General features: G+C 39.7%; 1 protein-coding gene across 4 annotated transcripts in view; it reads right to left on the minus strand.

The window, feature by feature from the left end:
• The window catches only part of map3k1 (mitogen-activated protein kinase kinase kinase 1, E3 ubiquitin protein ligase), a 49,162-nt gene extending 30,982 nt beyond the window's left edge, over window positions 1-18,180 (minus strand). For 2 of the 4 annotated variants that reach the window (XM_017697295.2, XM_037547496.1), the window contains exon 1: window positions 17,652-18,179. In XM_017697295.2, coding sequence (XP_017552784.2) covers window positions 17,652-18,145 — 494 coding nt within the window. In that variant the 5' untranslated portion in view covers window positions 18,146-18,179. Of the gene's footprint in view, window positions 1-17,024; window positions 17,155-17,651 lie in introns of those variants that run through there. The other 2 variants (XM_037547497.1, XM_037547498.1) reach the window with 2 other exon arrangements.
• Between the last annotated feature and the right edge of the window lie 4,027 nt (window positions 18,181-22,207).

Raw genomic sequence — 22,207 nt, forward strand, 5'->3', positions numbered from 1 at the left:
GAATCTGAAGACAGATTTTTCAAAGGTTTTATGGACTGATGAAATGAGAGTGACTCTTGACGGACCAGATGAATGGGCCTGTGGCTGGATCAGTAACGGGACAGAGCTCCACTTCGAGTCAGATGCCAGCAAGGTGGAGGTGGGGTACTGGTGTGAGCTGGTATTATTAAAGATGAGCTGGTTGGACCTTTTAGGGTTGAAGATGGGCTCAAAATCAACTCCCAAGCCTACTGCCAGTTTTCAGAAGACACTTTCTTTAAGCAGTGGTACAGGAAGAATCTGCATCTTTCCAAAAGAATGATTTTTATGCAGGACAATGCTCCATCACATGCATCCAAGTACTCCTCTGCATGGCCAGCCAGTAAAGGCATTAAAGATGAAAAACTTATGACATGGCCCCTTCCTCACCTGACCTGAACCCAACTGAGAACTTGTGGGCAATTCTTAAACGGGAGATTTACGGTGAAGGAAAACAGGACACCTCTCTGAACAGTGTCTGGGAGGCTGTGGTTGCTGCTGCACAAAAAGTTGATCGTCAACAGATCAAGAAACTGACAGACTCCATGAATGGAAGGCTTATCACTGTTATTGAAAAGAAGGATGGCTATATTGGTCACTAATTTTTTTTTTTTATTTCTCAGAAATATTCATTGGACAGCTTTGAGTCGTTTGTTTATAATTCTCACTTGAACAGATGAAAATAAAGTGAGATGGGAAAATGTGCGTTTTTCATTTAGCTGCGTAATAATTCTGCACCATTATAGTTGCCCAATAAATGTGCACATATAGATATTTTCCTAAGAAAGCTAATGCTTCACTTTATTTTTCTTAAACATTCATGTTTGAGGTTTATTAACATTTTGGATTAACTGAGAGCACTGTAGTTATTAATAAGTCATTAATAAAAATAATCCTCAAAAATAAGACTTGCCTAATAGTTGTGCACAGAGTGTAGTTACTGTAACATTATTCAATAGTGTTTATACCAGCAACTCCTTTCAAAAGGTAGAGCCAAACAGAATGCTTCCCTGGGTTACTGTCTAAACAGCGTGAACTCTTTTGCACATTTTGATTAAATTAAATTTGTTAGTGCAAATTTAAAAATATTTCAGGTCACAATTTTCTACAGTAACTTACTCCTTATAGTTAGCATACACAGGGCAGGCTAGGCTGTGGTTTTAGGCGACCTTGTGGCTCAAATCACATTTATAAGATTAAAAAAAAAAGTTTTCACTGTGATCGGTCTGTTTTGGTAAGTCAGATAACAAGGCCTACCCACAGCCAAGCATGGGTACTCTGTATACAAGCCCATCCCTGGTCTGCATGTTCCAACTCATACAACCCACCCCTACCTCAACCTTTAAAAAAAAAAAAAAAAAAAAAAAAAGACAAACTCAAACCAGAGTCCAAGACACATTAACACTGATGTTATTCTAACTCTGTTTTAATTACTCAACCTCGTGCCAGCAGGGTTAGATTAATTGCTCCAGTGAAGGTACACTTTTGGATGGACCCTGACTCTGAGCTTTAAAAAGGCCTGCACATGATCATAGTACACTCCAAATGGCTTTTATTTTTGGCTTTTATATTTGGAGGTAATCCGAATCACCTCTCTTATTATAAATTATGTCTCTATTTAGACATGGCAAAGGCCAAAAAACTGCTCACTGCATGCTTTTGTTCAAAGAGAACCAGTCACATGTGCAGAACATGTCTGGACAACTGTTTTTCCCAAAAACGATATACATGCAATTTAAGCAAAATCGAAGCAAGAGCACCGAGGTTCCCTAGGACAGGGTAGTCTAGTTTGGTCCTAGAGGTGGGTCACTAGGCTTGCACAAAACACTGTTAAATAGGCACTACAGCTAAAATAAAAACTTTTAATAAATACTTTATCATTACTACATCAGTCATAAACATGCCTACTAGGATTTATTGAATGCTGTGAGTATCCTGACCAATCACAGTTCCATACGAGTTTCTGTGGGTGTTCGAATAAATCCTGGCAATCACATGACCCAAGAAACACATTTTGGTTATAAATACTGCAGATCTTTAACCCTACCAGGGAGTATGCATGGTATATTGCCAATCGTCGCAATTGCAATATGACATTGTCAATATACAGTGGAGTTTAACTAAAACACCCCTGCTCTAGGTTCTCGCTCTCTATTCATCAGGCATTTCATTCCAAGCAGGAAAATAACCAACTAATAAAATTGCTTTACCTCCCTTAATAAGTTGCATACAATACATGTTATTCTTTATTGTGATATTGGCCGTTGCAACACTGACATTGTAGAATTGTACAATACACAAGTGAGACCTCTAAACGATAAAGAGGCTGTTTATATCTTGCATCAACATGTTTTGAAGTTCCAATTTTATCTGACTGCATGAAAAAAACAGGTGTAAACACACTCTGGATGCAGGGTTATCCAATTACAATCGGATCAATCTAACCACATTTCAAGTGGTCAAGAGACATTTTTACCACACGTAAATGGAACGCATTTTCTTCATTCACATACAACTAGGTCTCAACTTCTCTACAATGTCTAAAACGTCTTCTGGACAGCTGTAGTACTGACCACTGCAGTCACAGCAGCTGCAAGACAAAGCCTTCTCCTCCACCAATGCAGATGATTTATTGCTCGTTTGAAGTTATGCTTTCAGGCAGGCTGTAACACACAGGCAATACCAGGTGAGAAAGCATGCTTACAAGGGATGTAACCATTTACAACATTCATTGGTAATTTGATTTGATATGATCCAGTGGTGTCTTCAATACGTTTTGATACTGCAAAAAGTAAAGAGTGGCTGAAAATGTGCCTTAAAGCAATACACTAGGGCTTCTATTAATTTCTTAGTTTAGTTTATTAGATCAATCAATATTATAAATGAGGCTGAAAGATTAATTATTTCAATAACAAAACCACAATTTGAAAGAGTGTTGTAATTTTTATTTTGCATTATTAACAATTTCATTAACATTTCAGTTTTAAGAGTAACTATTTAGCCTATGAAAAGTTCAAACAAGTGCATCACTTCATCTGATTCTTAAGCACAAATGTACAAATATATTTTGTGTGGTGAATGTTTGATACCATGCAGACCACCAATACAGGCTTAGGGCCTATTTTGTACATGTACAAATCATATTAGATATTAATCATTCACCTAAATCATTCAGCCACAATTATAAAAGTACATTATGAAATGTGAAACAAAAGTTGTGCTTTATAGTGGCCTGATCTCTAGCCACATGCTAATATGTTATCCCCAAGCTAACATCCTACCCACAAGCTAACCTGATAGTCATAAAAATGACCATACTATACGATGCACGGTAATCCAATGTAATATATTGTAGTGTTACATCCCTAATGTTTACAGCAGGTTACTGGAAGACAGCATGTGTGTCAATGTGTTTCACTTAAAAGCAAAATCAGTTCTCATCTGATCACACTGGTGACACATTTTAGTGAAAAATGTAAGTGGATTCTGGCCAAAGGTAATCCAGACCCAGACATGAAAATAGTAAAATAAAATCTAAACAGCCTCTAAATGCTGTAGTATGTGCTGCAAGACCCCAACTAACTATGAATGTGAGGCCTAATTAGTGTTGGGATGTACCCAACAAATTCAGATAATCCAAGAAAGCATAAATGCAGACCCATTTTTAACCAGGTCTCATTGAGGATTTATTAAATTATTTCCAACATATTGGAAGTTGTATCGTGATTACAATTAGTAGCAATATAATCTTAATACAGGCTTTTGTCCATGGCCAAGAGTCATAAATCACAAAGTTTCCAAAAGCAAGTTTCCCACCAATTCGGACTTTCAGCAGCTGGCCCGTCATTGTAAGTCTGTATGTGTTGATGGCATGTGCAGGTGTATGGAGTGAGAATGGGAGCTGGGCATGCATGCTGCACTGCCCACTGCTCCAGTTCTGGTATGTGGCTGGAATGCGGAGAAATTCCTTCTGCCCGCCCGGCCGCTGTTCATAGCACACAGACCCCCAACAGGCCAGCACGACCCCCACTATCTCCACACCGGCCCCTCGCTCAGCAGGGGCAGCTCCACTAACCTCTCTTCCAGAAGCCCTCACAACCCAACACACACTTTCCACTCTTCCCCACACAATTGAATAATACCTTTAAACAAACCACTGCTGTCAAGAACTGCACATTTGTCTTTTCTGTCCTAATGCTTATGGTTCTGTACTTACTGCCTGCTGTACTTGCATGTGCTTTATAGTTTTTAAATGTACTTATTGACTTTTGCACTGATTTCCGAGTATCGATAAGCCCTTACAAGGCCAAGGCCCACCGGCAGTTTTATTACACACTTCTTTAACCTAAGAATAGCACTATCAGTTTGGATTAAAGTCCCTATATAGTTACCCAAAAATAAAGCCAGAGATTTTAAGTGGTTAAAAAAAAAAAAAAAAAAAAAAAAAAAAAAAAAAAAAAAAAAAAAAAACACGTATCTATACCAATACCCTTTCGAAATTTTTTCAATATCTTCTTTGTAATTACCAAACAAAAATAAACCAGAAATGAGTGTGAAGTGCTGAAATAGGTACATTTACAGCATATTTACCGTCTGTAATAAAAAGCAGCCTGAAGAAATGCTGACATTAATAACAGGCTTACAGGACACTACTTACCCAGCCAATCAGCTGTCTAGATTTTAGGTGGGACAGGCATGCTTATTAGCTCACAGATGCCAAGATGGTCTACTTAGGTATTAAAATTCATTACAGAATGACAAATGTATAGTGTATTGGCAACTACTATACTGGCTACGATAAGTTGTTCAGTTATTTGCATAAAATGTTACTCAACAGCAGGATGGGAAATCTGGTAAGTGACTTTAGTACTATTGCTTTACCCACTTGCCTACAGTGAACGCTGAATGTAGTACCATGTTTTGAAGAAACTGTATTTCCTTCCTCTCTCAATACATGCTTATTCTCTCAAAGGACTCATTACAACACTGATGAGAAGGAATGGAAAATGTTTGGCCTGACTTGACAGAGCCAACTATCACCGCAAAACAAAATGAAAAGTATGGTTACAGACTGAAGTATATACCTAGAGTAGTGCTCCTGACTGTTCCCTTATACTCCACCCAGAGTGCTACTCTACCTCCCCCTACAACGCATACACTCTCTCACACACACACACACACACACACACACACACACACACACACACACACACACACACACACACACACACACACACAGCTCCAGTGTCAGGGCAATTGAGCCGACAGAGCTGATGAGCAGGCAGTCCATTAATGGCCCGCTAGCCAGAGCATTGGAAGTGGAGCATGGCCTCTGAAGGGGGTTTTGGGGGGAGCATGGCAGGCATACTGAGCTTTAGGAAGAAGGGGGGAGGGGAGCACATGTACACATGCACAGAAAAGCAACAATATCCAAATCCTCGGACATGCATCAAAGGCCGTTTAATCATAGACTGCACAGATAATCTAAAGATTAACTAGATTTTGGTTGCCTGAAAGTGCGGAACTGCTTACTGTACCAAAGAGCCATGGAATGCAACGTACAAGACCAGGTCTATGGTTTCTTTCCAGATGCCAGCATGTTTAAACAAAAACCAACCTGGACTAAAAGAACTTAATTACAACAAACTCAAGCTACAGGCACATTCTAGATATATATTCATTTGAATCCTGTAGAGGAACCCACTGATGAACATCATCTATAGCTTCCAATACTTTTGCCTTTGCTCTGACTACTGGGGTAAAGACCTTGAGCAAGGCAGTTAACCCCAGGATGCTTCAAGGTTGCTGACACATGGCATCCATGGCCCTTAAGGTCAGCATAGAGGTCTTAAAAAAGAATAAGTCTGTTTAATGAGTCTACCATGAGTAGATAAGAAGGGAGGCCTGTGCTGGTAACAGATTTCTCTTATTTGAGTAACTGTGAGGAAAATAACCCTGATAAATGGTTAAACCAGGTTGGTGGGGGTGGTGGGGGACTTAATTCGTGTTGGTTTCTTGTCTGGTAATTTTGCAACTGTCCCTTCCACTGAAGCAGACACAGGAGCAAGCATGGTGATAGTGTGTGACTGAAATAACAGGACATAACACCACAGTTCAGTAAAAGTTTTGGTTGTAGTATTAAGTCATCTTTGGCCACAAATCTGGTCCTGGACAGTTTGTGGCTGTTCATTTAGCCTGAAACCATCTCCTCTGTAGCCACTTTGCCGGAGACAATTTCAAACAGCTAAATTCACATGACGTAGAAAGCTGACTGGGGTCAGCATTAAGGTAAAATATTGCTATCTAACTAGTACAGCTGGGACCAAACAGCCTCTTTTTAGTGTGCTCACTGTCTCGCTTTAAGAAAACAAGCCTTAACACACATCAAGGTCATAAAAAGACACGACTTCCTTTTCCATGATACCTGAGCTACTGACATCAAATCAAAGAAGACCAATAACACATGACCTGTTAACCATTCACTTTACCCAGAATTAGGTGTACAGTCAAGTCCTTAAATGGAAATCTAACAGAGATCATGAAGTACCAGCTTAATAAATACTCTGCTCATAAAAACACTAGTTAAACTGTACAAGATGGTCAAAAAACATCAGCAGTAACAGACATGGATGAAAAGCCACAAGGGCAAGCTGCTCATGGTTAACATCCTAGCCACAACTCCCAAAGGCCCAGCGCTTCTGAGAACCATACTGAGCAGTCTGTGTGCTTTCTTGCTAATTGGTGTTGACATATGTTCACACTACCACACCACTCAGGAAACGGTGTGTTTAAGTCAAAAACAACAGCAATAATTACTTAAGCTCCAGGTAACGTTTCAGCTGGCAGAACAAAGTGGAGCCTTAGTGAAATATGTTGGTCTGAATGATGCTAATAATGGGTTGTGGTGGAAGTGGTTTGGGAACATATGAGGGAGAATTTATAGGCTGTGGTGAATGAGCATGCTTTGTGTCTCAAATAGAGCACTTCTGCAGCATACTAACCACTTTAAGTGTATGTAGTATGTTCACACTAGGAACTGCAGCCACATGTAACATACTTCTAACCCCCACACGATAAAGGGGAGCATTTAACAGCTTCAAACTGTCAATTTCAAATTAATCATGTGCCTTTAGCTTTTGACAACCATTTGTACTTCTTAGTGCCAGATAGTTTGAAATGTGCATCTAAGGATTTCTGAAGGCAACAATGATAACTGGATATTTCATGCTCTAGCCTAATTAATTGCTAGCCCAGGCACAATTTAACATTTACAGCAAAACAGTGTTTGATTTGAGACAATGCCATCATAAAACTATTTAGAAGTACATTGTATAACGTGTAGAGAAGGACTAAGTGCACAATGTCATATCTGAGACAGACTGGTGGTCTTTCTCTGGTTTTAACATCAGTATTTTCACTGTGTTTTGAGCTGACTCGTAAGCCAAACATACCACCTCAATTCCTCAAAAAAAAAAGAGTAAATAAAGTTCATCTGCTGATTCTTAGCATATTGTTGACATCAGTACAGTAGGATTTAGTACAGGGCAGTGTGTCAAATGTTGAATAAAACCATTACATTTATAATTTTTACTGGCATTTCTTTTAAATGTGATGCCATTTGTTCTGGGTTTTTATTTTTTGGTTCCAACTCATCAAACCCACCCATAACAATATGGGTTATCAAACCCATCCATCACCCACCCATACAAATATGTAGACAATATATCAGCCAGCACTTTTTACCTCAGAAAAAGAAAGAGTCAGCGATAGAGAAACAGAAAGAAAGAGATAGAGATAGAGATATAAAGAGAGAGACTCATGAGAGAATCTGGGCCAACTCTGCAGAGAATCACATGCATGGCCTCCCACAGAATCCAAGGGAAAGCAGCGATACATAGATAGAGAAAGAAAGACACTGAGAAAGAGAAACAGTACAAATGTAGTTAACAGCCAAGTGACCCCCTCCCTAGATTTAAAAGACAAACTTAGATGTTCAGACATACACCAGATAAATTTGGCTATGGCTTAGATATTTTTACTGGTACCACTTTTGTACTCAAAGCAGTGCTCAGAAAGCCTCTCTGCAAGATACTGAAGAGAAAACTGCTACAAGACAAAATATTTTAGGCCCCCCCCTCCCCTCAGGAAGTCATCTGAAGTAAAAATACACTAGCTTGCACAGCAAATATAGTGCTGCAACTGAAAAACCTACATGCACTGGAACAATGTCCAGTAGATGTGAAAATGTTACACAGATTGTTGTTTAGGGTTAAATTCCACTTGGTTTTCCTTGTTTTGCATACAATAACATTCCTCTGTGCGATGCAAGGACTGCTTTGCTAACCAATAAATACTAATGAAGAAGAGTTATTGTCTTAATGATAGCAAGAGAAACAGTGGGATAAACAAGAGGGCAAAGAAGAACACTGGAAAGATCATATGGAGAACAACAAAACAGCAAGGCTGCTGGACAGCAGATAAAGCCAAAGCGTACACACTGAGGTTAACGTCTAAAAGCCTTGGCCTACAGCTGAAGTATATTTGGTTCTTTTTTTACTTGGCACAGAGGACACATGCACACTACTGAAAGGAATGAAGCCAAAAGCCCTGAAAGACATCACAGAAACACAGATAAGTCTCCTTGCCAATCCATCTCATTCAGAGAGGCACTAGGTGCTCATCCTGATCAACTGTTGCATCACAAAATTCAAGAGAGAAGAAAGGTTCATTAAGTCTTAAAATGGTGCTTTCAAGCAGACAGTGCCAATGACTCAAAAAAGAAAAATTCAATTTAGACCAAACTTGACCTCCAAGATGGAGGTCAAAAAGGAAAACAACTGCAGGACACTGTCCAGGGGGAAGCACAGAGCCAGGCCAAAGCAGCTGCCCAGATGAACACTCTGAGGCAGAAAAGGCGTGGCTAAGTAAACATTTCCAAATCTTTTCCAAAAACAGATTGGACTGCAGCTAATGGGCAGCGGGAAGAAGCTTGAGGAGCTGCAGGGCAGCCGAGGAATTCTTGGCCATTTTCTTTGCTGGGTCTCTCTGAGCTGGGGCCCAATATTTTTGACCTCCTCATTATGACAGCAGCACTCCAGCTTTACAACAGGAGGCCTTGTGCTGCAGTCATCTGCTCTTAAAGTGGCAGTCTACGTGCTACAAAAAGGGTAGGTGATGTGACCTGATGATCCGATTCATTATAATGATAATGTATGCCACAATAAGGCTTTTGGAGCGTACTGTAGACATCATTAGAATGCTTAACAACTCCATGCATCATTAAAGGGCCCACATCATTGAAAGCCACCTTTTTTACACTTTTTCTTAAATAAAGGAGTTGGGTGGAATATGCACACATTGTTAACAACTTCAAAACATACTCCGCTGAGCTAATATATGAAAGCAAAGGCGCAACAGCTTACATTAATTCACCTACTCAGCCTACTGCAGTTTAGGTCCATCCATTAAAACTAAAGTTATGAGGAGTTTAGGGATAGACTGTTTTTCCTTTTTGTTTTTTTTTTTTATATAAATGTAGCACAATACAGGGCAGCCCACCAGAGCAGAGGTCAATTACATTAAAATAAGTTTTATCTAGTGCATCAACAAAAAACAGCTAAGATCTAAGATCTACGAGATCTATGAGATATATAACTATATTCTAATCCTGATGATGCAGAGGGTCCAAGACAACATAATGAACACACTTTAACTGAATAAACTTCGTGAAATGTTTAATTCATTATGATTTTTTTAAAAGATGTGCCACTGCATTACTCAAGAAAACTCAGAAAAAAGTATCCTGATATGTATTGCAATAGTAGATTTTTATTATAATGCTCACTCTTAAGCTACAAGTACAACGTGCATGTGCTAATCAATCGGCAATCATTTCCAATCTACAAGCCTGCTTCTCCATAGAGAATTCACATTACCCATGGACCATCCCTGGAGCTGCAGATGACAGAAGATCAATGCTGATTTCTCATGCTGTTACAACTTACAGTTTGTCAACTGCTCTCAGACAATGCTGTGAGGGGAAATTTGGGAGAACTATTGATCTCGTTTTTAATAGGGTAGATTCGCTCAAATCACCCCTCAGGGGTTGAACAGTAACCACAAAAACATGTTTGGCACAGAGAAGCCTATGATGGTGTTTTTTTCCTGTCACGTGAGGCCAGCACACGAGAAAACATCTTGTTATTAAGTGACTTGTTCTGTTTTGTCTAAATACCACATTAGTTCCACTTCTTAAAAGTATTACATTGGACACGCTTTCACTCTGATGAACACTGGGCTTGTCCAAGTTCGGTTCATAGTACTCAAGAAATAAAATGTCTTTCATGTGAACTGCCTTCCCACTTTACATAATACACTGCTAGAGTTGTAAATAAATCTATGAATGTATGTGTATGTAGGAGTTTAATTATAAGCCAGTTTATGCACCCCACTGTGTAATAACAATGGTGCTCTATTTGGGCCATCTTGGTTTGGTCTGTTGCCTACAGTATAGCAACAGCAGTCAAATCACCCAATTTCTACATGTCTCATTGGAGAAGGAGGCTAAAAAAAGTAGAATAAAAGTCAGTTAAACATTGGTCTGTCTAAACTAGAGACAATGAACTCCTTGAATAGAACTTGAAGTCCTGGACTTTCTCTAGAAATGCCTAACTAGGAACTTTGGGCTGATAATTGATATGCTTTATTTAGGTACCAGCTGTTGCATGTCACATATTAACATTTATAAAAACTAGACTTTGATACCTAGATCCACCTGTATTACAAAGAAACAACATTTATTTCTTACATGCACCAATATGGGAATTGCGTGCTGGTACCGATATTCAACATTTTTCATGGACATATCTGCCGATGCCGATACTGACACAGATACAAGAACATTTATGAAATGTAAAACTTGAGATTAGATCCACCAGGAGTAGCATTACAGAGAAATACAAAATATGTCCTTTAGAGTTGCAGAAGCATCTTTTAGAATAGTAGCCCAGTGTCCAATTTTCACAGTACAATAAATATTATCAATTATCAGATTGAAATTTGTCAAACCTAAACTTCTGTCTGATCCAAATATCTCCCGATATGATACTGATATAACTGTGCATTCTTAATTAACAGTTCAATTAAACTACAAGCAATTACAAAATCCACACCGTTAACCAGATCCAGAATCAAAACCCTTCTCTGATCTCTAATCATCAACTCTGAAACAAAATCCTCCTTCACACCCTGCAGAGCCAGAAGCTGCTTTGTATCTTCTGAAAACAACTTTTCATGCACTGACTTTAACCAGTCTCTTATCTTCAGACATCAGTGAAGCATGCAGTTTCTGATGTGGCTTATTTTCAGAACAGGGCCAGTCTTCAATGTGCACGGCCATGTCATGTGTATGTGCTGAGGGCATCTAGCAAAGGCCCCTCCACAAGACATGTTGTTTTAACTAGTAATCTGGGTCTGATTAGTCAGGGACCCGTGTGTTTACATTTCACATGTAATCTCTAGCTTGCCTCGTCCTGCTGCTAACTAAACAGAAACTGGGAGGAGGGGGGACCCCTGTGCCTGCCGACAAGGCCTAATGGGTATGGAAATATCCGGGCTTTTGTTGCTACCGTCCAGGCATGAGCGTTCAGCTAACCCCAGGCTTTAAACAGGCAGTTTCTGGTGACCGTGAAGAGGCCTCGACTGGTTAGACAAAACAGGACGGCTCTCAGGAGCCCCGAACACTCTGCAGAGTGAGGACAAATATCTTTTCACACCAACACCAGATACGTTTACAGGGCTAGACAGCTAGACTGAGATGGAGTACTAAGCTGAGAAACCTGCTCATTTGATAAAGTTGAGGAAAGCAACAACCTAAACCATTTTATTCATCTATTACTCCAACCATGAGTATCTGTTGCCAATTAGAGGAAGAAAAAGACCAAAAGGATTGCCAAGCAAGCATAACCAAAATGCATAATCAATTCATTGTTTCTCTGAGACATTGTGTTAGTCATGAGTCTTAGTCAAAGTTCAAACAGTGATATGACAAAAAAACTCTTGTGCCATAAAATTTTGCATGAAGCAGCTTTAGCTGAGAGTTTTATCTGGCCTTAAAAGGACAGAGATTGCAAAAAAAAGTCAATAAAGGAAACTAAAAACTAAGCTACAAAAACAACTGAATAGACTAGAATGTCTTGTGTGGTCACAAACAGCAACACAGTCTGCCTATTCAGTCCACAGCAGTTTAGCTCCGCCCATCCATACTGACCTTATAAGCAGTGTTTCAGCTCTGAGTGCCTCTTGAATGAGACAACATACAGCAACCAGTCAGAAAGGAACTCAGTTATAATTCAACTTAAACATAAGAAAACAACAAAAAACAAGTTTCATTCAAAAGGATGACAATGAGGTTGGAAACGATCAATCATGTAAAAAATTATATGAATTTCAAAATTATAAGTGGACCTACAATGAAATACCGACCCTGAATCACACACCAATTACCGCAAACAGTATCAGGCTTTACATAACAAGATGGAGAGAGATAAAGGGCGGCTTTTGACCCCCATGCGAAGGATTCAAATTTCAGGGCATTCTTGTCCTTGCCTGCCTAGCAACAGAATACTTCAGACACCAGCAACCCCAAACACCAGCTCATGATAAACATTAGCCTGTATATGGAACTTTGACTTTGCATGGAAGGTGAGTGGACATACTGAAAGACAGAAGCAAGATGTCCATCATATCAAAACCATATTAAAAATAGTTTGAAAATACAAGCAGCCATTACATTGGAAGCATTTCACACAGACTGGACCAACAGAAATGGGACATGCAATGTCCTTTTTAAATGGAAAATACTTTTTTGAAAAAAACTACTTTAAATAAGTATATAATTATAGTATATAAACAAATATATAATTAAATATATAAGCATTAGCATTATCCCAACATAAAAGTTCACTGAGAGGTAACAGGAACCTTTGGCAAATAGCTAAAACTTTGCCTCCACCAAATTACTGTTTTATTTCTAAGAGCCAAAGTGTCACATGTCACACCAAAATGTCACTGCCTCACTCTACACTAGACACAAGCCTCCAAACACATTTAAGAGACGTCTGGTGTGCGCATGTTCTCTCCTTATTTTATCTTCTGCCAGGGCGTATCTGTCATGACGGCTTCCAATAAAACCCCTGAGACTTCATAAAGCTCTCTGACATTCTTCTTACCGTATCGGTTTCTGAAGGGGAGGTTTCCCATGGGAACAGGAGCAACCTACAGCACATTTGAGTGCCAAGTGTAAGGCAGGCAGCCTGCATCCTCCTTTTTCGTACCTCAGCACTGAAGTCATTCTGACTCCAGATGTGGGGCCGCAGCTAATTTGAGGGCAACTCCAAGAAGGTCAGTTTTATGAAGTCAAGCCTGTCAAAAACTCTTTTACAGGCATGGTGGTGGTGAGTCATATGTAGCGCTCTCATCATGTGCAAAGACACAACAGACAGGTTCCAAAGGCTTTACCGAAACTAAGATCTGAGTGAATTAAGCTATTTGCCAAGACCACAGTCCAGACCACACACACAGTACATTTCAACATATAGCTGAATAAAATAAGCCAAACAAAGAGTGTGACCAAACATGCTAATGTTGTTAAGAATGAATAGAGGCTAGCAGAGGGTAAACAAGTACCATGTGCTTTTATCCCCCTTGGTGGCTCTACAACTTCTGGGAGCTGTGCAATCCACATCAATTACCACAGACCTAGCAAACAACTGACAATTTTTGAAGTTTAATTAACACATCTTGACCCAAACTGACAATTTTTTTTCCATTTATTCTATTCAAGCAAACAGCCTACATTTGTTTTCACACTACAGGGCAATAATAGAGTATTCACGTTGACTAGATGAAAGACCAGTGATATTTTCTTTTCCAGGGTAGGTATCTTACCCTGCATCTGACCGTCTACCAAATCAGATTGTCAGAACTCATGCCACATCCGCTGGAAATGCAAACAAATTAATTACGTTTCTGTGGGCTGGGAACACCCAGCGGAGCCACACCAACTCAATCCACTTTAAAAGGAAACTTTAGGCCTGCTGCTAGCTCTGCAGCTGTTTCACAACTTGTAGGCCTTCCATTGCTAAATAATCAGCTGATAGTGGTTAGGAAATTCAGCCACATATGAAAACACAGCAACTGACTTGCTTTGCAATGATCTAGGAACTCAGCATAAAGTATGGACATAGCTTTGGAAATGTTTTCTTACAGCACCAACCACAATGTCTGAACTCAAGGGCCCATGTCATGCACCAATCCATTAGCAGTGCTCTAATAAGGAACTGATAAACAGCAATGAATACAGAAATATACAGTAGAGTCTAATGATGCATAAAAGAGACAGTCAGATACCAACAGTCTTTTAAAGAATGTGCAAATTTGTTCAATTATACAGTTCTAGAAAACTGTATAGTCCATAAATACGACCAAGACATATCGATGGACCAATATGGGAATTATGGACTGATACTCAGATATCCAATATTTTGCCAAAAAATACAGTCGAAACGCTTGCAAATGTTTGGGCATCCCAGTCATAATTACATGTTTTGTCGATTTTCTAAGTAAAATTAAGTCAACGTGAGTTAATTTTAATATTTCATCATAATTACTGCTTATTTTTTGAATTTAACATACTGGAAACAAAAAACATTAAAATGTAACCTATGCAAAAACTACAGCACAGTTAATCAATTATGCTTTCTGATATTTTAAACAACTAAATTAAAAAAAAATTGAAATTGTGCACTAATAATATAATGTTAACTCATTTTACATAGAAAATCAACAAAAAGTAATCTGCTCAGATAAGTTTCGCATACAACTGTACAACCATATCTGTTGAAGTCAAAGCTAAAGCAGACACAGATAATTGTAGAAATGAAACAGATTAACATTAAGGTGAAATGTGGCACTTGTTAAGCTCTTAAATGTAGACATTCTATCATGTTGGCCCAGAATTGCCGACACGGTCTGCTCTTCCAGAGTACAAAAAGTGTTTCATAAAATATCAGTCAGATCTAATGATCAGTCCCATGATGAACAATTATCAGCAGACACTGACATAAGTCCAACACAATCAGGCATCCCTACCAAGAAACAGTACCACATGTCCATTTAACAAGGTTAGTACCAGCGCCATTACCAATCCTGCATATCGGATCAGTGCATCACTTCAACAAACTGAGGTGAGTCCCCCTTTTGTGTCCATTTTCAAACTGCTGTACTTTGAAATCACCAGTCAAGAGGTGTTTCGACTAAACTGTCGCAGACGTTTCCTGCCAACTTTGTTTAAGTGAAATTCGCCCTGCGTGGCCAAATGACCCCTGTCCCTCCACAAGAAAAGTCCCTACAGTGATCAAGGGGGAAGCCTTCAAAGGGAAACAAAAGCGATCCAGACCTCTGAATAATTTAGGCTCTTTAAAACTGTGGCAACCCGATGAGGCGTTTGAAAGGCCGACTTCTTTTGATCTCTCCTCAAGTAGACACCAGCAATGGTGTTCGGGCAGATGAGCTCGCTCGCATTACGAATGCAGGAGAACATCTGTTCCTGGAAGCTTTTCAACACCTGTCTAGAAGAAAGCTTGTACCGGTGACATGTGTTGAGGAGAGGTTGAGGGGGATAGATGGCCATGTACAGACACAAAAGAGCCTGATGCGCCTCTTCTCACCTGAGGGGACGCGACAGTAAGTGAATCAAGGCTCTGACGCAAAAAGAAGTGCTCTGACTCAGGTTCCCTTTACTGCTCTAACATGCAAGTGTGAGTAAACAGAACAGGGCTAAGAAAACAATTTGCCTGCTTAAATGACACAAATGCTCATACCTAGCAGAACAGCCATCGTCTGAGTAAGAGCGTGGCAGAAAATGACTGATGACATGCAGTTCCTAAAGTCTTTTTAACAGATACTTGATTTTGCACATCCTTATTTGACTCTCTTGGGTGAAGTAAACCACAGAAACAGAGGCACTGTGGTATTAGAAATTCACAAAAGTAGGCAGGATGAGCTCCTGCTGGAATTCTACCTAGACTCAGAGGTGCCTTACCTTAACCTACTTTCCTGGACAAATGAGTCCTAGAGACTGAGCTTTCCTCAGTAATTGTTTAATGTGTTGTACTGAATATGAGGCTAACAGCAAAACCATGCAACTCACACTACAGCAAACTCGCAGCTCACAAGCCACACTACCCAAAAATAAAAAGGCAAGTGTCATGCACCCCAGCCGATACCATCTTTCTCTCATGACTTTACTTACAGATCTCTGCACTCCACTTCAACAATGTTTAACATGGGCTTATCCTTTTAAGGAAAAGCTAGTGGGGGGTCATAATTTAGACAACCTGGAGTAAACAAGTTCCTAAGAGTGAAAATAAGGTGCCTGTCTCTTGTTTCCTGTTGCACTGAAGTGGATAACTAACCGTGTCATACTTCAGCATAACTAACTCCAAAGCTTCTCTAGAAGAAATGACAGATGTACATAAACGAGACGGAAAGTTCCAGCAATGCACTTTCTAACTGTCGTTAAGTTAACACTGTCATGTAATCATGTTTAGAAACTAAATACACACAAAAACAAAAGGAAGACAGATTAATCTCACACTCACAGTGGTGAAAATAAATGAAAAAAGCTGCATTTTTAAAAACACTTCGACTTAAAAGGACCACATCAGGCAAGGTGTACAACAGCCAGTTACTCTAGTATATTTCAATACTGCACTGCCTGCCAAATCATTGCTTATACAAAATCAAAGCTGCATAATATATTCAATTACAGCTTATTAACATGCAAAAGACGGATCCACCAATGCTTGGAAGATCCTGTCTTAATATTAGGAAAGAAATATTAGAAATATTTAAGCATTTACTCCAGTTGCACACTCATTAATGATGATTTGCTGTCGTGAAAGCAAATAAATAATAATAAATAAATTAAAAAAAAAAAAACAAACCTATAACACAGGTTTCCTTTAACTCAGCACTTCTCAAAGAGATCCAAAACCTGTAGACATGGTGATGCCCCTGAGAACACAATATACTTCTGATGAAGAGATCAAACAAGACTGAAAATAAAAAGGAGAGAAAACGGCAAATGTGCGGCGAACCTCAGGGCTCAATGCTGAAGCCACGCAGGCTTTCAACACGTACAGCCGTCTCACTTCCTTCAGAGTCTCAAATCGCAACAAAAGCATTTTAATGACACCAACTATAAAACTGAACTTTCACAAGAAGTGAGAAGCTGATACTCAGAAAAACGCAGCGGACTGGCCATCCCTGCCCATGTGGGCTATGGAGCACTCGCTCACAAGCTTCCTGCTGCTAATGGCCAGCACACATGACAGACACCTTCAAACGGCTCTTCCGTTTCATTCAATAAGGACCATCAACGTTTAACCAGGAGCGAAAAACGAGGTTACAAAGCACTAGAAACAAGCTATGAATTCAATATAACTCATAAACAAAGTTTCTAAAAGTATCAAAGTGCAATGCAAGTCCTCCAAATAAGTTAATCCCTGCAACGGAGACCAGAGAAACGACTGTGATGGTGAAAAACGACCCTAATTAAGAGCGAACCTTACCTATGCTGGCTAGCATTCACTTCCATTGAAGTTCCGGTAACCCCATTATCAGCGCTGAGTTGGTCGCTGCCGCTTTTAAACGAACTTTTCAACAATTCCTGAGCAGCAATGGCCAAACTACTGCTCGCCTTGTCAGTGAGAGGGTGTTCAGTCAGTGAGCTGCTGTGCTGGACGCGGTGACTCTGCTGCAGTAAAGCAGCCTGGACCGCTCCGGGAGAGGAAACGGAGGAGAAGTGGAGTTGCGCCGCCGCGGGGGCTGCCCCGGTCTCGGGTGCCAGCAGCAGCGACTCGGCTACGTCCAGATCCACACTCCTCACTTTCCGCAGCTCTCTACGTCTCCATTGCGAACTCTCCGCCGCATTTCGCTTCGCCTTGCCGGGACCGCTCGGCAGACCGGGCACGCTGGAGCTTCCCCGCAGTGCGTCTCCCCCGTCTGCGCCGCCGTTTGAGTCCAACGGTCCTGACGACGAGGTCCGGCTCCCCGCCGTCGCCATTTTCTGTGCTGAATTCTGCCACTTAATAGGTTTGTGTGGAAGAGGGAGTGGAGGGAGGGGGGCAGGAAGGGAAGAGGGGAGGAGCGAAGGCACCCCGCTCTGTTTACATAGTGACGGGATGTTCGATTCAGCTTCACGAACCGATTCGTCCGGATTGTCCGTTTCAGTAAGTCGAACTTCGTTCAAGTTTTCGGAAGCTCGATTCAGTTTACCGAACCGATTCTCTCGAGTCGCGCGATTTTGTGAATCAAACGTTGGCCTAGTGTTGGAAAGTTCACTTAACACTGATACTATCAAACTGTTTCGGTAAATCAAGCGATATTCTTGCGATGTGGAGTTAGATTGGATTTAGACATCAGATTATACCGAACTGTGCGTTTTATATAATAGAACATCTGATTCAGCCGTTTCCTGTTCGAAACCGAATGAGTTTCACTGTACATAAATCATTTTACGGTTAATATTACGGGCATTAGAAATTGAAAGAAGCAATGAACAGTAGTGAAAAGAACACAAAAGCGTGCAAATGTGCAAATACAAATGTGAATGCTATGCTTCCATAAAAAAGTTCTTAATTCAGTTTGATTGAATCGGTTCGACTGATTTAGTGAAAAGATTCGGTTAAAAAAAAGATTCATTTGTGGTCAGACCTCGCCGTGCGAACACGTGGAGCGTTCAGCCGTTCACTGAGTCGAGTGGTCAGCAGTAGCCTACTGCCTAAATTAACTAAATTCTTCTGCTACGATTGTTGCTGTTTAGGTCTATATACGCCACAAATTTAGGTTGTTACTGTGAACTCAAACATTTAGGCATTTCCATGAGTATTTTCACGCTTCCATAATTTATTCTTACAATACTGATTTTTTACGTATGGTTACCGTGGCTGCTTGAGAGTCCAAAACAGCATAGAAGAAATGCTTTTAAACTTTGTTCAGTTGGCCGAAATGCAAGAGAGCCATTCTGTAAAACAAATGGAAGTAAAACCTTCAAAGATCTGCTAAAATGACTCTGATGTAATTCAAAGGGGAATGCCACCAAATTTCTGCATAAGTCAGTAACTGAGCTAAAGCCAAAGTCATTTAACTTGTTGAGTAAAAATCGTTCACAATGGTGGCAGTGCATCTGAATGTATATGAAAGCTACTGCAGGAAAAAAATATGAATTTAAAAAAAAATCTTGTTGGCCTTATCAGACACAAAACACTCTCAGAGATAATATATTCATTTCTGTAATATATAGTCATAATAAGATAATACAGTCATTTCTGAGAGGCAGCTTTTAGAGACAATGAACTTATCTAGACGCCTGGTTCCTCTCACCATCATTGTAAGTAATTCTGATTCTGTAAATCTAGAACAGTACATTTAACAGAAATTTTGAAAAATTCTGTTAATCTCTTTCATCATTAATTCTCCCCCCTTTTTTCCTGTGACCTTTGGTTTTTGTAAAAGTGGCTGGGGATCATTCGTAAATGCAGAGTAGGCTATTAAAAATTAAAAACGACCATTTCTTCTGTGTTGGAAATTACAGAAGAACAACACTGTAATAACTAATGCTTTCAAATCTAAATAACAACATCAGAGTTCATTTCCTTTTCCCCTAATACTGTGTGTGCCGGTAGTGGACGTGTGTCAACGCACGGTTCAGTGTGTACCCTTTTTCTGGAACAGCCGTTGGCCTGGGCAGAGTGTCAGCTTTGTGAACCTGCAAATTATGTGTTCTTCTGAATAAATCTGTCTTTTGTGTTGTATCTGTCTTCCACGTTGCATAATGTCCTGTAATGCCCCATAAACAAATGAGAAAATGGTCTTTTTCATTGCCTCTGAAACTAAAACACATTATACAAAAGAAAGTAAAAGAGAAGGACAGTTTCAGTTTATCATTCTCAACTGTTATTGAAGGGAAAAATCTTGATATCACACAATAATAATTATGTTTGCAAAATTATGTGTTTATATTTCCACCAATGTCACCAAAGGCGCTTAGAGGGGTTTGATGTGAAATGCTGTATTCTAAAGAAATCTACTGAGCCACAGTTGTTCACAGTAGTGGTGATAGGAACCAGACGTCAAGCAAAGTTGTACCTCCAAAAACATTTTTAAAGATTTACATTATATAAAAATGTAAACCCAAAGGTTCACTGACTGTTTTGCATAGTAAATAAAATGGTTCTACTGCTGGCAAAGTTCGAAAGAGCTGCATTGAAGCTTTAGGTAGAGGGTGGCCAGCAAAACAATTTCCTGTCAACGTGGATCCAATCTATCACTGAGCACTATTCTTAGCCAGTAGGGCTTCCTCTGCAGCTCCTGCATTTCCTGCTCACGTGGAACTCTCCACAAACTATTTGCGCTCTCTCTTCTGTCATTTCAGCTCTGCTCAGCAGAGTTCACTTCAGAGTCCAGATATTTTCTGAAAAGAAAAGGCAGAAAAAACTTAAATTTGAGCAGTAAAGTGCATTCAAATAGGATATTCAGCACAATTTGCTGATGTGTTTTGTGGATGGAAAAACCTAGTCTGATATATTCACTACAAATGCTTAGATGATTTGTTGTACAGTGTATGCATCACTGTTACAGTCTTTCAGCTTTAAACTGTACTGTGTTTTAAGTTCTGCTTGCACATGTACTCATCTTTTTCTGCAGCACATAGATAGATAGACAGAAATAGCACTCTGTTGGAAGTGAAACTGCAGACTTTGTGGACTTTCTGTAGCAGAGGTGCAGAGGTGGGCAGTAACTAGTTCCATTTACTCAGTTGCATATACTTAAGTACCAATTTAGGACGCGTTGGTGCTTTTCTGAGCATTTTTCAAGTGATGCCTTTACTTATGCTCAAGTAGGCCTGTGTTTATGTGAGAATGACTCTGCTTTTTATTTAGTTGCAATTTAGTCATTTACGTTTAGTTTTTCATTTTATTCATTTAAAGCTGAGCAGACCTGGGCCTCTGTGCTGACCTATCACTTTGGAGCTTTAGCATTTTATTTTGGACCAAAGAGATTCCAAAAAGATGCTGGATGTATTAAGAACGTCCATGTCTTCAGTGTCTTCTGAGGTTTCATATGTAAAAATGATGATGGTAAAATAGCGGTACATCTATCTTCTATGGGGACTGTTTTTCCTTACAGTTCCTTGCGCATACCCCTCAACCATGAACATATTTTTAAAAAATTACATTTTAGGCTCAAAACTATCATAAAAGTGTTTCAGACATCAGGCAGCTTATTTGTAACCATTTTGTGTACTGAATTTCTGTGAGGTAGCAGTGAGAGGCATTCAGTTCTTTGGATGTCTGGTTCCCATCACCATATGATTATGCAGAAATGTTTAAAATGGGTGAAATTCCCCTTTAAGTTTGTTTTAGTAGCTACTTTTGTTTCTTCTTGAGTTATTACTTCATTGAAGGAACTGCATGGTACTTGAGAACGGTCTTAGCTCTACCCACCTCTGTTCCACAATAACAAATGACTGAGCCTCAAACAAAGGCCTATGCTTGGCTGCCATGGTGACCTTTAGTGTTGATCACTCTTAATATAGAAAAGAGCCTCCTGGAGAGCTGCAGGTACCAAAGCAGCTTATGTTCACGTCCGTCTCCTTTCTTTGTGTAAGAGATGTTCAAAGCTGTATCGTCTTACAGTAACTGTAGCACTTGCGTCTTACACGTTTGGAAATGACCAATGATCAGTTCTTGTGAAATCAAGTGTTTCAAAGAACGAACAGTAAAATCTAGATGACCGTCTCTGAAAGTGGAAGCCTATAATTACAACATACAAGAAGCATGGCTGGGAACCTGCAGTTTGAATTCTCTAACCATATTAAGTCTGTTTACTGTTACACATATAGCTCAGAACGATGTTTGGTGTGGACAGAGCATGGAGCTGAAGTCATTTTTACTTAGTTTACATTTAATTAGCCTCATTAGCTTCTTAGTGAAGCAGATAATGGCCTGAAACTGCTTTGTATTGCAACATCTGGACAGACGCTAGACACTATTTTATTCACAGACATTGTTATAATTGAACAGCCATAGGCCACATTTAGATGACCCCACGAGATGAACTGTTT

This window comes from Pygocentrus nattereri, chromosome 18 (assembly GCF_015220715.1).
Source record: "Pygocentrus nattereri isolate fPygNat1 chromosome 18, fPygNat1.pri, whole genome shotgun sequence".
Lineage (NCBI taxonomy): Eukaryota > Metazoa > Chordata > Actinopteri > Characiformes > Serrasalmidae > Pygocentrus > Pygocentrus nattereri.